We start from the raw sequence: 16,236 nt of genomic DNA, 5'->3' as shown, positions 1-16,236 counted from the left end.
ATATCACTGGTTCCTTCAACTGTCCCTGGCTGTTTGCATCAATCTCCACTGTGGTACTTAGAACACAGAACAGAGGTACCTAGTCATTACATCTGAACCCATCAGCTATGAGGCAAGAGCTAACCCTCACCCAGTATGAGCTGACTCATGTTGATACTGTCTTAAATCATCACCACTGTGTCTACTTCAACTCACAAACGACAGGACAGAACAGAACTACCTCATATGGCTTCTTAGGCTTACTCTCTATACAAGCAGGCTTTCTGTGTTGGATTTTTTTTTCTCCTGCTGAGCTACTGATGGTTTGAACCACTGGCTTTTCTATTAGCAGCTGAGAACTTAATTACTGTGTCAGCAAAGCTCCTTCTTAAATCAGTAAATGCTACCATTCACTGACCATCTATTCTATGCCAGAAAACCTTACAAAGCAGATACTGTTATTATTTTAAAGGTGAGATCAAGCAGAGAAAAGAGGAATATAATCAAAAGTGATTAGTTCAAAAGTAATGTTAATTATGTGTTTTGGGGTTGGAGTTGGGATGTGGGGTAAGCTTGGAACTGACAGCTGCTGACATTTTCATGTTTTTCCAGGAACAAATAGAGAATATTTGTGTGAATGTGAGCTACAAACATCGACCTGTGGCTTTAATGCTCCCAGATGTAATCAGCTGCCTGCCATAATAAAAGCACAGGGCCAGTAAAGGAAGACTGTACAAAAAATGTCTTCTCTATACAGCTCAGTGAAATAGTCTATATACATGTGCTCAAGTTGTACCAGACTCAACCTTATAAAATACTTCCATTTCTCCAATACTTATTTCTTTTAATTGGCTTTTCATAGTAAAAGGAAATAATCAAGTGTAGCTCCTGGACATGGTGTGCAAAGCTTTGTTGTTGTTGTTATGTGCCGTTGAGTCGTTTGCAACTCATAGCGACCCTATTGTACAACAGCCCTAAACACTGCTCTATCCTGTGCCAATCGCACTGCCTCTGACACACCCATCCCGATTACCCCAGTCACCGAATCAATCCATCTCATAGAGGGTCTTTCCCTCTTGCGCTGACCCTCCACCCTCCCAAGCATGATGTTCCTCCTCCAAGGATCTGTCCCTCCTTGCAACATGCCCAAAGTATGTCAGACGAAGCCCCAGAATCCTTGCCTCCAAGGAGTAGCTTGGTTTAACCCTCTCCAGGATAAATCTGTTTGTTTTCGTGGCAGTCCATGGTACACTCACTACTCTTCTCCAGCACCACAGCTCAAAGGCATAAATTCTTCTACCCTCCCTAGTCATTGTCCAACTCTCTGACACATAAGTGACTGCAAAGACCATGACCTGTATCAGACACATCTTAGTCTCCAGAGAGACACCACTGCTCTTTAGTACTTTGGAGAGGTCCCAAACAGCAGACTTTCCCATCGCAATTTGATTTTAGTTTCCCGGCTGCTGGTGCCATAGTTTGCTTAAAAGTGACTAATGAAAATATATGGTGCCCAAAGAAACCATAACTGCCACCCAAGCAGATATATGCACACCCACATTTATCGTGGCTTTGTTCACAATAGCAAAGAGCTGGAAACAACCTAACTGCCCATCGACAAAAAATGGATAGAGAAGCTGTGGTAGATTCACACAATGGACTACTACACTGCATTGAAAAACAAGGTACTCCTGAAATATTATTCAAAATGGATAACCCTGGAGGACTTATGCTGAGTGAAATATCTCAGTCATACAGGGAAATACGGCATAGTGCCACTGTTGTAAAACAGGACTGACATCAAGATTGGGGAGAGAGAGACTGAGAAAGATGGGATAAATTATGTATACTGCACTGAAACAGATGAGGGAGAGAACTGTTTAAAACTGCTTAAAAGGGATATTATATATTATAGGCAGGTTATTATTGTTATGACAGGAGTCCAGAACGAGGGCTGCACAGTGGAGTGGATTTGGGGGAAGGATTGTATAACAATAAAAGAATTTTTCTTTTACTTTTCAAAGATAAGAGGTTGGGCAGGGAGAATAGTGCAACAAAGAATGAATGGAAATGCAAAGTCTCTGTAAACTTTCATTAAAATTAATTTAAAAAAATCCAAATCTAGCCTTATTCTTTGACTATTGTTACAGTCACTGTTGTCAATCCATCTTGTTAAAAGTCTACCTCTTTCACTCTGATTTGCCACCTTTCCTAGCAGGTCTTTTTCCAAGGACAGGTCCCTAGTGACAACACATCCAAAGCGTGAGTGAGGTTTCACCATCCTTGCCTCTAAGGAGCTCCCTGGTTCCACTTCCTCCAAGACACATTTCTTGGTTCTTTTAACAGCCCACATGATAGTCAATACTCTTCTTCAACACCAAAATTCAAAGACATTGGTTCTTCTTTTGTTGCTCTTATTTACTATCCAAACTTTCAGATGCATATGAAGCAACTAAAAAAGTCAAGGCTTGGAGTTAACACATCTTAGAAGTGTGGGGGAAGGCAGGAGCCACATCTGAAATGTTAGCTATGTAATGGGTAAAGATCTCTCATCTGGTTGTTTGGGTAAAATGCTTGTCTGTCAAATATTGCTCTAAAGCCAAGTATCCAAATTAAGATGGACTAGGAAGAAGGACTGGCCACTCACTTTCAAAATAACAGGCCTTTGCGCACACCCATGTTTACTGCGGCTTTGCTCACAATAGCAAGGAGTTAGAAACAAACTAAGTGCCCATCAACAAACAAATGTATAGAGAAACTGGTATATTCACACAATGGAATACTATGCTGCATTGAAAAGCAACTCATGCAATATTATTCAAAATGGCTGACTCTGGAGGACATTATGCTGATTAAAGTATCTCAGTCACAAAAGGACAAATACTGCATGGTTCCACTGTTGTAAAACAGGACTGACCTTGGGGTTAGGGGGAGACTGAGAAAGATGGGTTCAATAATGTATATGGCACTGAAACAGATGAGGGAGAAAACTGTTTAAAAGGGATATGTGATTAGGTATTTTTGTCATGACTGGAGTCCAGAGCAAAGGCTGCATAGTGGAGTGGACCTGGGGGGAGGGATAGTAAAACAATGAAAGAACTTCACTTTTCCAAGAGGGGAGTGTTCCTGGGGGGGGGGGGGGTTGGGAGGGGACAAATGTGCAACAATGAATGAATGAAAATCCAAAGTCTGTAAATTTTCATTGAAATGAATAATGAAATTTTTTAAAAAATAAGAGCACACTTGATTAGATTAGTAGATATAGTACTGGAGGCTGAGTCTTTGTATTCAGAATCACAATGGAGTTAGACAGATGCAAACTGACACTAGATATTGGAATGTGAAATAAGAGAAGTATGAATGTAGGAAAATTGGGCATTATTAAGGAAAAAATAGAACACATATACTGACATAGGATCAGTAGTTGGAAAACATGGATTTGGTGACAGAAATGAAGATGAAGATAGAATGATAAAATTCTGTACATTCAATGCAAATTAATTGCAAACAATTTTTATAAGAAACACAAACACAGGCTGTACACATGGATTTCACCTGATGGTATGCATAGGCATCAAATTGATTCCATCTGTGGAAAGAATCACTAGAGAAGCTCATTATCAGGTGTGAAAACTAGGCCAGGCGCTGATTGTGAAGCAGACTACCAATTACTCATATTCAAGTTCAAGCTGAAGAAAACTAAGTCAAATTCACAGGTACCAAAATTTGACCTTGAGTCTATTCCACTCAAGTTCCAAAACCATCTCAAAACAGGTTTGAGGCCTTGAACACCAATGAGAGAAGACCAGATGAGCTGTGGGAGGATATCAAGATATCATCCATGAAGAATGTCATTATAAAGGCAGGGAAGGAAGAAAAGACCAACATGCCAAGATGGATGTCAGATGAGACCCTGAGTATTATATTAGATGCCGAGAAGCCAAAGCAAAGGGGGGGGGGGGAACAAGGTTACACAAAAATGACTGGAAGAGAACATCAGCAGAGAACTGCCAGATGTGCAAACTGGGTTTAGAAGAGGCCTTGGCACTAGAGACATTATAGCCAATGTTTCGTGAATCTTAGCTGAACGCAAAAAATATCAGAGGAATATCTGTTTTGCTGACTAAGAAAAGGCATTTGGCCGTTGATCAGAACAAATTGCAGCTAACCTTGAGAAGAATGGGAATGCCAGAACACTTAACTGTGTTCATGTGAAATCTATACTTGGACCAGGAAGCAGTCATCAGAACAGAGCAAGAAAACACTGTATAGTTCAAAAATCAGGAAAGGCAGCCTATCTCCATACTTTTTCAATCTATATGAAGAACAGATCATTCAGGAGGCTGGACTTTATGAGGAGGAATGTGGGATTAGAGGCCTGGAAGAAGAGTCATCAACAACCTGGGTTATGCATATAACACACCCTTCCTTGCTGATAATGAGGACCTGAAGTGTGTGCTGCAGAAGGTCAAGGACTGTAGTCTTCAATATGGATTGGAGCTCAACATCAAGAAAACAAAGATTCTCACCACTGAGTCGCATCATGATAGACAACTGAGACTGTTAACAATTTTCAGTTTGCTTGGTTCCACAATCAATACTCAGCATCAGCAGTCAGGGAATCAAAAGACAAATTGCACTGGGAAAATCTGCTGTCAAGGATCTCTCTAGTGTACCGAAGAGCAAGGATGCCAGTATAGAGACTAAGATGTGCCAGATCCAAGCCATGGTCTTTTCAATTGCTTACTAATTGCATCAGAGAGCTGGACAATGACTAAGGATAGAAGAATCTATGCCTTGATGAGTTGTGGTGCTGGAAAAGAGTATTAAACATACCATCAACTGCCGTGAGAACAAACAAGTCTGTCCTGGAGAGTGTAAAACCAAAATTGCTCCTTGGAGGCAAGAATTCTGAAGTTCCAGCTCACATACTTAGGGCATGTTGCCAGGAGGTACCAGTCCTTGGAGGAGGACAGGCAAGAGAGGAAGATCCTGGATGAGATGGGTCAGTGACTTTGGTTATAGGGATAGGGTTGTTGGAGACAATGAGATTAGCTAAAGACAGAGAAGAGTTCAAAACTATTGTACACAGGGTTGCTATGAGTCGCAGGCAACTCGATGACACATAACAAGAAAACAAAAGTCTTTAAATTGACATCACTTATCTTTAGCACCTTGGTGCTGTCCTTAACTATGGGAAACCAAATTTCATATTAAAAATTTGCAATAAACCTAATGCTACTTCAGGTTATGAGGAAAGTTGATACAAGCTGCAATTCACCCTGAAGCACTAAAGCAATCCTTAAATGTCTACAGGGATGGATACTAAGGCAATCCTAAAGCATTTAGAGGATTCTTGCATTGTATTTGCTAACCCCTCCTTCCTGAGTCAAGCAGAAGGTTTTCAATAGAAAGAGCTTGGCTTCATTTGCATTGAATTCTATTGGTGATTTGTTCCCTGGTAATTTTCAATAAAGAGACAGGGAAGCTAAGGCTTGGGCTTTAGTTGTTCAAGAACTGGTTCGCCTCCTGCTTTACCTGTTTTCTCCTACATTCTTGGTGTTCTGTTTTGTTATTAATATACTTTACCCTTGCTCTGCAACACTTAACAGCAGATTTTCCAATGCTCTATCTTTTGATGTCTTGACTGGCATTCCCATTCTTCTCAACGTTAGCCATAATTTGTTATGATACCACACAGTGAAATGTCTCTGTATAGTCAATAAAACAAACCCATTTGACAAGAGCAATGATACTCCTGGTGCCATGGTCTCTTCTAAATCTAGCTTGAACATCTGGCAGTTCTCTATCAATGTACTGCTCCGGTGATTTCTGAATGATGTTTGCCAAGATTTCACTTTCATGAGACACTAATGATATTGTTTGCTAATTTCCATATTGCCTCAGATCATTATAATTTTTTTTAACAGGAACAAATAGGATTTCTTATATTTAGTCGTCCAGGAAATGGTCTTCCAATAGAACAGTGAGCACATCCAGGGTTGCATTTGTTTGTTCAAATATGTCAATTCTCCATTGCTGGAACTTTATTTTTGCTAAGGCCTTCAATGTAGTTTAGACCTCTTCTTTTCTGAGCACTGGCTCTTGATCATATGTTACTTCCTGAAATGCTGCAGGGTCAATCAATTGTTTAATGCTTCCTACACCATTGAACATTTTGCCCACAGAACTCTACAGTGTAATTTCTAGTTTAAATTCTTTTCTTCAATTCTTTCAGATTGAGAATTGTGTTCTTTTTGTTTTCTAATTTGCGTTCATTGCACATTTCATCATATTTTGCTTGGTTGTCATCTCAAGCTATCCTTTGAAATCTTTCTCTGACTTCTGCATTTCTTCCATTTCCATTTGTTCCAGCCTCTCAATCTTCTTGTGCAAGTTTCAAACTGTCTCCTGACATCCATTTTGGTTGTTTTCTTCTCCCTGTCTTTTGTAATAAATCTTTGCTCTCTACATGAATGAAAACCTTGAAGTCGACCCAAGACATATCTGATCTTTGATCATTCATGTTCAATGCATCAGTCTATTCTTGAGATGGTTTTTAAATTCAGGTGGATAGTTTCAAAGCCATAATTTGGTTCTTGTGGCCTTGTTTTAATTTTCAACTTTAATCTAAATTCAGAATACACCTGAGTAACTGACGATCTGTTGTACAGTCTGGCCCTGGCTTGGTTTTGCCTACTGATACTGTACTTCTCCATTCATTTTTTCCACAGCTGTAGTATATATATGCACTGCTTATGTGGGTTTTTTTTGGGGGGAGGGAGGGAGTGAATAATAATTTTTTTTTATTTTAATTCTGATTTAAACAAAAGTTTACAGGAAAGTTGGATTTTCATTCATTCATTGTTGCAAAATTTCCTCCCTCCCCTAATTAATGAAAAAAAAAAATTGTTGCACAACTTCTTCCCACACCCCACCTCTCATCTTTGTAATGTATCTCTTATTCTGGACTGCTGTCTACATATAATGCCTAATCATATATTCCTTTCCATCATTTGTTTCAATACAGTGTTCATTGTCTATCCACTCTTTTTCTATTCTCCCCCAACATGCCATGTTTCCAACAGTAATGTTATGCAGTATTTGTCCTTTCACTCAGAATAATGCTCTCCATGGTTACCCAGCTTGTGTAATGCTGTATAAGTGCACTGTTTTTCAGTGCTACATAGTATTCAATTGTGTGAATATACCATTGTTTTTCTACTTGTTTGCTGATGGGCACTTGGGTTGCTTCCATCTCTTTGCTACTGTGAATAATGCAGCAATACATGTTTGGATGGCAGTTGTCATGTCTTTAGGGTATATCCCAGTAGTGGAATTGCTGGGTCAAAGGTATTTCTCTTTCCAACTTTTTAAGAAAAAGCACCAAACTGCTTTCCATAGTGGTTGCACCCTTTTATACTCCCACCAGCAGTGAATAAGGGTTCCAACTTCTCCACAACCTGTTTTCTGCTCTGCTGAACTGTGCTACTGTTGCTGGGGTGGATGATATCTCACAGTCGTTTTGATTTGCATCTCTTTGATAGCTAGAGATTTTGGACATTGCCTTCATGTGTGTGTCTGCCAGCTCACTGTCTTCTTTGAAGAAGTCTATTCACATCCTGTGCCCATTTTGTGACTCGGTTGTTTACCTTTTTCTTGTTGAGGTGCTGGGATAGTCTCTAAGTTTTAGATATGAGTCCCTTATCAGATATGCCATTACCAAATATTTTTTCCCAGTTTGTGGCTTTCCTTTCTACCCTGGTGGAGGTTTTTTTGATGTGCACAGGGATTTGATTTTTAGAAGGTTCCATTCATCAATTTTGTTCTCACCTGGTTGTAGGTGTTTATGAAAGAATCAAAGTCTGTATAAAATTTAATCATTTGATTGCCAGCCTCATTTCTGTCACAAAGTCTGTATTTTCCAACTACCAATCAATCCTCTTTCATTGCTTCAAATCTTTACATTCCAGTCTCTAATTAATTATTAGTAATGTATCTTGATTGCATGTTCAATTAATTTCAGGTGGCACAAGTTAAGCCGACGTCCTCAATGTCTTCATCACTGGTTTCAGTGGTTTTTGTATATGACTGAATAATATTTGTATTAAAAGATCTTCCTTTTATGTTTATAGACAGTCTCTTATCATTCAAAGTATTGTATTTCACAATACATCTTGAAATGTTCTTTTTAAACAATTAATTAGACACCATTCTTCTTCAATCTGTCATTCCTGGTATAATAGATTATGATTTTCTGATATATAATAGCTAAGAGCAGGGCATTTCAGTTCACTAATGTCCAGAATTATGATCATTATGTATTCTACTTAATTTTTTACAACTTCCAATTTTACTAGGTTCATACTTCATATATTCCAATTATTAATGGATGTTTGCAGCTATTCTCATTTTTTAGTATCTTCTAATCTGAGGGACTCTACTTCTGCTATTGTATCTAACAAAAAAGAGTTTTCAAAGTTTTGTTATTTCAGAAGTATATGGTCAGTCTTGCTTCATAATCTCAGTCTGGATGCTCTGCTGAAAGCCGTCCACCATGGGTGACCCTGCTGGCATTTGTAATATCAGTGGCACTGGTTCTGATAGCTGACCCATAAGACAAAATTATAAAACAAGCAACATAAAAAGCAAACAAACATTCAGGCTTAACTGAAGATAGATGTCTCCTCTAGAGCTGCTGGACAATCACTAGGTTGGCACACAGTTTTTTTTTTTTAATTTTTTTTATTTGATTTTATTATTTTTGTGTGCGTGTACCGTCAAATCAGATCTGACTGGTACAGGAGGAGATTGCCCCTCCTTCCCCGGCAGAGCATCTGGTGGATTTGAACCATGCACCTCTGGGATTGTAGTTGCAGTTTCTTGCCACTAGGCCACCAGAGCTCCCCTAGTTGTTTTTTTTTTTTTTTGACACACAGTTTTAAACTTTATTCCTGTGCTTGCTTCGGCAAAACATATACTAAACTTTCTTCCTAATAACTGTTGTTAAGTGCCATTGAGTTGAGTACAACTTATAGCAACCCTAGGAACAAAAGATGTGAACCCTGTTTTATAACTATCATCATTTTTGTAATGTTCATAGAGTCTCCAAAGACCTGTTGTTTAGGAAGTGGATGCCAATACTGTTTTAATCAGGGAGCTCTACCAAATCCTGTCCTCCATGGGTAACCATTATGGCATTTTACACACCAGTGGCACAACATTCAGTACCATAGCAACCCCAGTAAAGCAAACTGACAGACAAGTCCTATACCACTTAGAACAATGTTCTTCACAAACAGCAGGCCTGAGGGTTGCAGGCCCAAGGGCTCAACCAGCCCACAGGTGATTGTTGACCAATCAGCTTACACATGATTGTTAATGAAAAGAGAAAAAAAAAAAGGCCCAAGGAGAACCTACCCTCAAGGATCCAACTGTTTCATACATAAGCCTCCTAACTGGAGACTTAGTCAGGGCCCAATCAACTTTTTAAATACAGAGGCCCACCCACCAGGCTCTTTCTAGCCCAGAGCTGATTGTTGACTACATCCAGGCAACCAATCAGGTTACACACAATTTCCTAATACTCAGGACTTAGTTCTTTAAGGTACTAATTTATTTTTCTATTGTACCTCAAATGCCTAGAATACTCTATGGCCCATAGTAATAAGAAAGGTAAAAAACTGGAAGAATCAAAGTAGATATTAAAAAAAAAAGATTGAGGAGGAAGACAAGAAGCTGCACTGCAATCCCAGAGGCGTATGGTTCAAATCCACCAGATGCTCTGCTGGGAAAGGAGGTTAAATCTCCTCCTGTACCAGTCAGATCTGATTTGATGGTACACAGACACACAAAATTAAAAAAAAAAAAAAAAAAGAAGCAAGTAGATTTGCCAATTTTATCCCATTAGCATTCTTTGAGTTGGCAATTTCGGAAGAGCAGAAATAGTATAAAGCAGATTACAACTGGCTAATGCGGAAACAGGAAGTTGAAATGGAAAGGGCAAGTGGAAGGAAAAGTAGGAAATATCTTAAGGATGAGAAAAGGTAGAATAAAGTGTATATTTGAATATGTCTTGGTTTTCAAGTGGATAAAAAGAATTAATAGAAAAGTAAGTTTTGACAATAAAAAGAACATTTTTGCAAGAAATGGTATATAAAGGCACAATTTTTTTCTTGTGTATACTGTCGAATCAAATCTGACTAGCACAAGAGGAGAGACTGCCCCTCACTCTCCAGTGGAGCATCTGGGAGATTTGAACCACACACCTTCAGGATTACAGCACAGCTTCCAACCACCAGGCCACTGGAGCTCCAAGCCACAATTTTTTAAAAAAATAAAAATATCTCACACAATTACTGTGCAGTATCTATTACTCATTTAAATATAGTATTGGTTTATTTTCAGATATGGAAATAAGAGATTATTTAAGGTTATCTGTAGAATTCTTTTAAGTTCATTCCACAAAATAATTACCAAAGTTTTACATACCTTTCTTGTTCTTAGAAGGTATGCAGTGAAGTTTTTTTGAATAGTGACACAGCCTACTCTTTCGGAATTATCTTCACAATTACTTGCTATGCTTCAGAGATCTGGACAATGACCAAGAATGACAGAAGAATTTTTGATTCCTTTGAGTTGTGGTGCTGGAGAAGAGTATTTAACATACCATGGACTGCCAACAGAACTGACGAGCTGCTCCTTGGAGGCAAGGTTTTTGAGACTGTCTCACACACTTTGGACATGTAGCCAGGAGGGACCAGTCTTTGGAGTGGGATATCATGCTTGGAAGATTTAAGGGAAAGCACAAAACAGGAAGACCCTAGATAAGACGTCTGACACAGTAACCGGGGTAGGTGTGTCCAATGGCTGAAAGGGCATTGCATTTCCAAGGCTGTAAATAGCTTGAAAGGAGAATGCCCATCAGTCTCCCAAGGAGCCACTGGTGGATTTGAACCACCAGAGGCAATGGATTTGAACCGCCAGAGGCAATGCCTTTGGTTTAGCAGCACAACTCCCTACAGATACTGCCACCTACACCTACTCAAAAACAAAGATGCAAAGATAAGGGGGACAAGGAAACTAGAGGTAAAAGAAACTAGAGGGTCAAGGAACAAACCCAACATAATTAAAGAGAATGTTAACACACTGTAATAAATATAACTAATATCACTAAATATATAGAAAGCTAATTTGCTGTTAACTGTCACTAAAAACTCAAAATGTTTTGTTAATTTTTTTCCTCTGTCAATTATCACACAGGTAAATGACTTTCTGCTTAGCAGTTAAAAAAAATCTAAAAATAAAGAAGCTGGGCAAAAACTGTTATAGCATTGTTCAAGCAATAGTAAAAATTTAGAAGATGAATGCTTACAAAAATATATTCTAATATTCCTAATATCAGTATTACCTACTCATTAGAATATTACCTTTAAAAAAGGAGTATACATAATGTAAAACCTAGTCTGATGACTCCAGAACTAAAATAGAAATAAAAATCTTAAGCATTCTGATTCATCTCTAATTAAGGGATCAACCAAATATTAGTTATGATTTTGCTGTGGTAAGTATATGAAGAAAGGGAGGGGATCACAAAAAAAAAATCTGAAGGTCAATTCTATTAAAAAATTTCATCCCTTTTCAGTTACACAAATGGTTTACTGATGGTAGGTAGCTTTAACCAAAGGAATGGTTAATTACAACACACTTGGGGATAAGCAAAAACTAAGACTTTTTAAGAATGAGATCAAACACATTGTACAGAACTGTTAAAAAGTAGCAATAGCTAACAGACAAGACACTTTTTCTTTCCATTTGTCTGGGCAAATCTGTGCTCTCCAAGCAGAAATATTCAGAGTCCTTTCAAAACTGAATGAGCCTCTAAAATGGTAAACGCCACTGTTTTCTTAGTTCTCTATCCCAATTCAAAAGCCAAACAACTCAGTAAAATAACCTCTGAGACTAAAAAGGATCTTTTGTCTAGTAGAGACACGGCAGAATACTCCAAAACTCTGGGAATATATGGGTCATAGTATTATAGGATACAAGATAACATGCCATATCTAATCAGAATCTGAGACCCAGAGGAAAAATGACAAATCAGATTTCAGTTCTAATACACTCAGAATTTCTCTCCAAACTATGTCCAGTTTCTCCCCATTAATTCAGATTTGTAAAAAAAAAAAAAAAAATCATGTTGTTCTTTTATACCACAGTCAGAGTCAACTCATAGGTAAACATTTTCAGAGGCAGTAAATCATACAAAGGAGATTGCCCAACTATCTCCCAAAAAGTAGCTGGTGGATTCGAACTGTGTACCTTTGGGATGGCAGAGTAACTCTTTACCATTAAGCCACCAGAGCTTTCAAAAAGGGAATCAATCAGTTACCAAAAGAGAGGTTTGAGGTTTGAAGTTATCCAGAGGTAATAGAAGACCTGAAAGAAGATCTTGGTGATTTTGAAATCCCTATGGAGCACTGATCTAGTATGAAGGACCATAAGTCAAAATGAACTCAATGGCAACTGGTTTGGTTTTAAAATACATGTAAGGGGCGTTCAAGGCAACTATATATATGTAAAACCATGACTCTCTAAAAAGTTTTTAAATTATGTACTTGAAATGATCATCACCAATATCACAGCTGTTGTTAAAACACGAGTTATTCATTAAGCTGGCTCATTAGTTAAAACATATTTTATTAGTTGAAACTATAGACAACTCAGTAAAGTACAAACCACTTGATATCAATCAATCCACAGACTATGTCAAGGGCCTAAAATGTACATAGTATTCTTGAGTCAAAGGCCCTCCCTCCCCTCCCTGCCTCTGTAAGCTTATAGTTTAGTGGTAAGACAACATCTAAAGGTGTATGTGACTATGTACTAAAATTAAACAGCACAGACAATATAGTAGTTAAATGTTCTGACAAAGGAAATACTGATTGCTGTGGTCAGAGAGGAACTTTAAAGAGGAGGAAGATGAGTAGAGCAGTGAAGAATGGCAGGACTCTGAAAGGTGGGGAGGAGGATCCTGAGAGCAGCTTTTAGTCTATGAAATATGTTCACATTCATAGGGAATATGACGCCAAAAGTAACCTCAATTTACAGGCAGTGAAAAATTGAGAAGGCGGCTGCTTGGCCAGTTAATACAACAAACAACGAAATCTGGGTGTGGAATTCATGTCTTCTGTCTTCCAAGGCAGGCAGCCTAGGCTAGTGAAGACAAGAATTAGGAAAGCAACTCAACCATAGCAAGGGGGCATGGAAAGATGGATTTGGCCAGAGCAGTGAGGAAAGTCAAGGTAGAGTTTGAATATTCCTGCCCCCCTTTTCCCTGCTTTCTGACAGTAGTTTTAGGACTACACTTTTCTCAGAGAGAAATGAAGACTACCTAGGTGAGAAGGGTATGAGTGTCAATGAGAAAACAGAACAATCCAAAATAAGATCTGTCTTAAACGAAGAAAACAAAAATCGTATTGTCTCCCTACTCTTTAAGAAATGTTTCAGGGAGAAAATTCCAACTCCAAGAAATCTCAAAAATTATCAGTTGAAAACCTAAAAGATCAAATAATTTACCAATAAACTCCTATTTCCAGAGATTTCAACACAATTATACCTTAAAATAGAGATCATCAACGTTGTAGGAATCACAAAGTTTACAGATTTCAGCATCTTCTATATACAAAGTACCGTGCGGGACTCACGGAGTACTATGCATTTTACTCAGATTTCCAAAGATTTCTGACACTTCCATTCAGAAAAGTTTCTTTTGGTGAACTCAAGGTCGACTTATTTCCACATACATAAAAGTCTTAAAGCCTGCTCACCGCACAGGACTTTTTCAAAAAACGAGGGCTGAATAAGCATTTGCTCAAGAAATGCTACTAAAAAGTACTGTTCAAGTACAATTATATTACAGGCAACTCTAACGAGTCTGTCTTCAAACCAAGTTCTCACAATTATGGATACAAGTCTAGATATAACCCAAACACATACACCTTCATAATCTTCAGCCGGGGCCTAATGTAAAGTCCTCCCGATAATGTTTTTTCCCCAAGCAGTGTCAAGGTGCCGCATCTCCAGGATGACAACAGCTCCGGAGCCCTGGCACGCTCCTCTCCCTCAGCCCGGCTCGGAGTGGCGGCGCTCCCGGAGTCCAGAAGTTTCAAAGGGGCTCGCCGGGGCGCCACGGGGACGGGTTCTGGGGGAGCGGACTGCGCCGACACCTGCCTGCCGCGCTCCCGCCGGCCCGACCCCGCGCCGCGCCGCCGCCCTACTCACCGTGACCGGGCGTCCGTGCTCGGGTCCGTCGGCGGCGTCCAGGCGCTGAGCCGCGGTGGGCGCCGGGGCCGGAGCGGTCGGCTGCCGGTGCTTGCCGGCGCGCTTGGCCTTTGCCTGGATGCAGCGCTGGTGGAGCGCAAAGGTGTGCTGGCGTTCGAGCTCCAGGCGCTCGGGAGACACGGCCTCGTAGCGGGCCTCGCAGGTGCTGTGGTGGCGCCGGCACAGCTCGATGCGCCGGCGGAGGCGCTCCATGACCGCGCTGTGCCGCGGCAGCGCAAACTCCGCCATGGGGCAGGGGGGCAGCACCATGGGCCGCAGGCTAAGCGGGCCGGGCCCGAGGCCGGGCCTCTCGGGGCCGGCTGGTAATACGGGCTCCACTCCCGCTGGCGGCCCCGGTCTGCCTCACGGCAGGGACATAGTCCCGCACTCTGCAGAGCCGAGTCACACTGCAACGGGCAGCAGCGGATCTATTCTGTTCTGTTCGGCCACCCTTGAGCCAACGCTCACGGCCCACTTCAGGCTTCGGCCTGTCCCCGCCGACCCGGCCCTATTGTTTTCCGCGCCGCTTCCGTCGCCATCTTAAAATTGTTTTCGAGCTCTCGGAACAGGGCGGAGCCTCAACCAGACTACGGGCGTCAGAGTTGAAGAGCAGAAATTCGGACCAATCAGAGAAGTAGCTCCAGCCACAGGCTGGTATCCGGATAGGCTCCCGTGCGGTATTTAAAAGGAACTTAGCGAGGGGACGGAGGGAACTCCGCGGGGCGGACCTCAGCCAGGAGACTGAGCTCGTAGGAAAGGCAGTGACTGTAAGCTTTCCCCGACCAAGAGGCAGGCACTTCCGGGTGTTCCGACGTAAGCGGGCGGGGGAGGAATAGAGAAGGGTGGCCTGACCGGACAACCGCCTGGAAATACTGTTTCACCAGTCTCACATTTACGCTCAGTTTTGTTAAACTCAAGTAGTCACGTCGCCGTTTTCTTTGATCTTATTCCTTACATCCAGCCCTGTCATCCATCAATCAAATGAGGTGCAAGTTTTCTTTCGAACCATTATCAATCACTGGGGCTGTCAATAACCTATTCATAAAACTTTAACATTTTAAAAAGCCCCCTTTTTAAAAAAACCAATGTGAGGAAGCCGACATTAGTGGCGATTGTTAACGTGCCGTTGAGGACTCCTACAACAGCTCTGAACCTTGTTCTGAGCCAACCTTATTGTCTCTGATCCATCTCATTGAGGGTCTTCCTCTCTTGCGCTGTCCCTCCATCCTCCGAAGCATGATGTCCTTCTCCAAGTACAGGTCCCTCCTTGCAACATGTCCAAAGTATGTCAGACGGAGTTTCTTTCTTTTTTTTTCTTCTATAAATATATTTTATTAATTTTCATAAACATTTACAGAGATTTTGGGCTTCCACTCATTCATTGTTGCACTATTCTCTCTACCCTCCTCCCAGTTTGTTCTTGTCCAAATGCCACAGTGCTTGTCAAAGCCAGTTCTGATTAATCTTCTTTGTCAGTGTGTCCTTTGCCATTCCCTATCACTCCTCCCTGAGAGAGACTTCACCCTGAGTCATAAGGAAAAGGGGATGGCGTATTCTCTTAGCTACTTCCTGCTGAAAAGGGACGCTGTGGGTTTCAGGGTGAAGATCTTCTCTCACTACTCTAAAGGGCCCCTTTGGCAGTAGGAAACACATAGACTATTATGGAGATTGATTTTGGAATTTAGATGCACTCTTATTGATTGTGCTTGGCTGTAAATGTTCATATCCTTGAAGATGTATCATGGGGGTGTTGCAACCTAGAAGACACAAATTTGACTAACAAGTTATAAGTACATGAGTCCAAAAATTATGGAAAAGTAAAGATTCTTTCATTGTTTTACAAACCCTCCCCCAGGTCCCCTCCACCATGTAGCCCTCGCTCTAGTCTCCTGTGATGACAGAAATACCCAGTTATATCTCTCTTTTAAACGGTTCTCT

At 40.6% G+C, this 16,236-nt stretch overlaps 1 protein-coding gene across 1 annotated transcript in view; it reads right to left on the bottom strand.

The window, feature by feature from the left end:
- The window catches only part of MAML1 (mastermind-like 1 (Drosophila)), a 40,533-nt gene extending 25,905 nt beyond the window's left edge, over positions 1 to 14,628 (bottom strand). Inside the window, exon 1 of the mRNA XM_006898114.1 lies at positions 14,260 to 14,628. Within this exon, the coding sequence (XP_006898176.1) occupies positions 14,260 to 14,568 (309 nt within the window). The 5' untranslated portion in view covers positions 14,569 to 14,628. The remainder of the gene's footprint in view (positions 1 to 14,259) is intronic.
- Positions 14,629 to 16,236: the final 1,608 nt, after the last annotated feature.

The sequence above is a fragment of the Elephantulus edwardii genome, unplaced genomic scaffold (genome assembly GCF_000299155.1).
Source record: "Elephantulus edwardii isolate Elephantulus edwardi_28Jun2011 unplaced genomic scaffold, EleEdw1.0 scaffold00221, whole genome shotgun sequence".
In the NCBI taxonomy this organism is placed as follows: Eukaryota; Metazoa; Chordata; class Mammalia; order Macroscelidea; family Macroscelididae; genus Elephantulus; species Elephantulus edwardii.
This window is presented reverse-complemented; position numbering and strand designations above follow the sequence as displayed.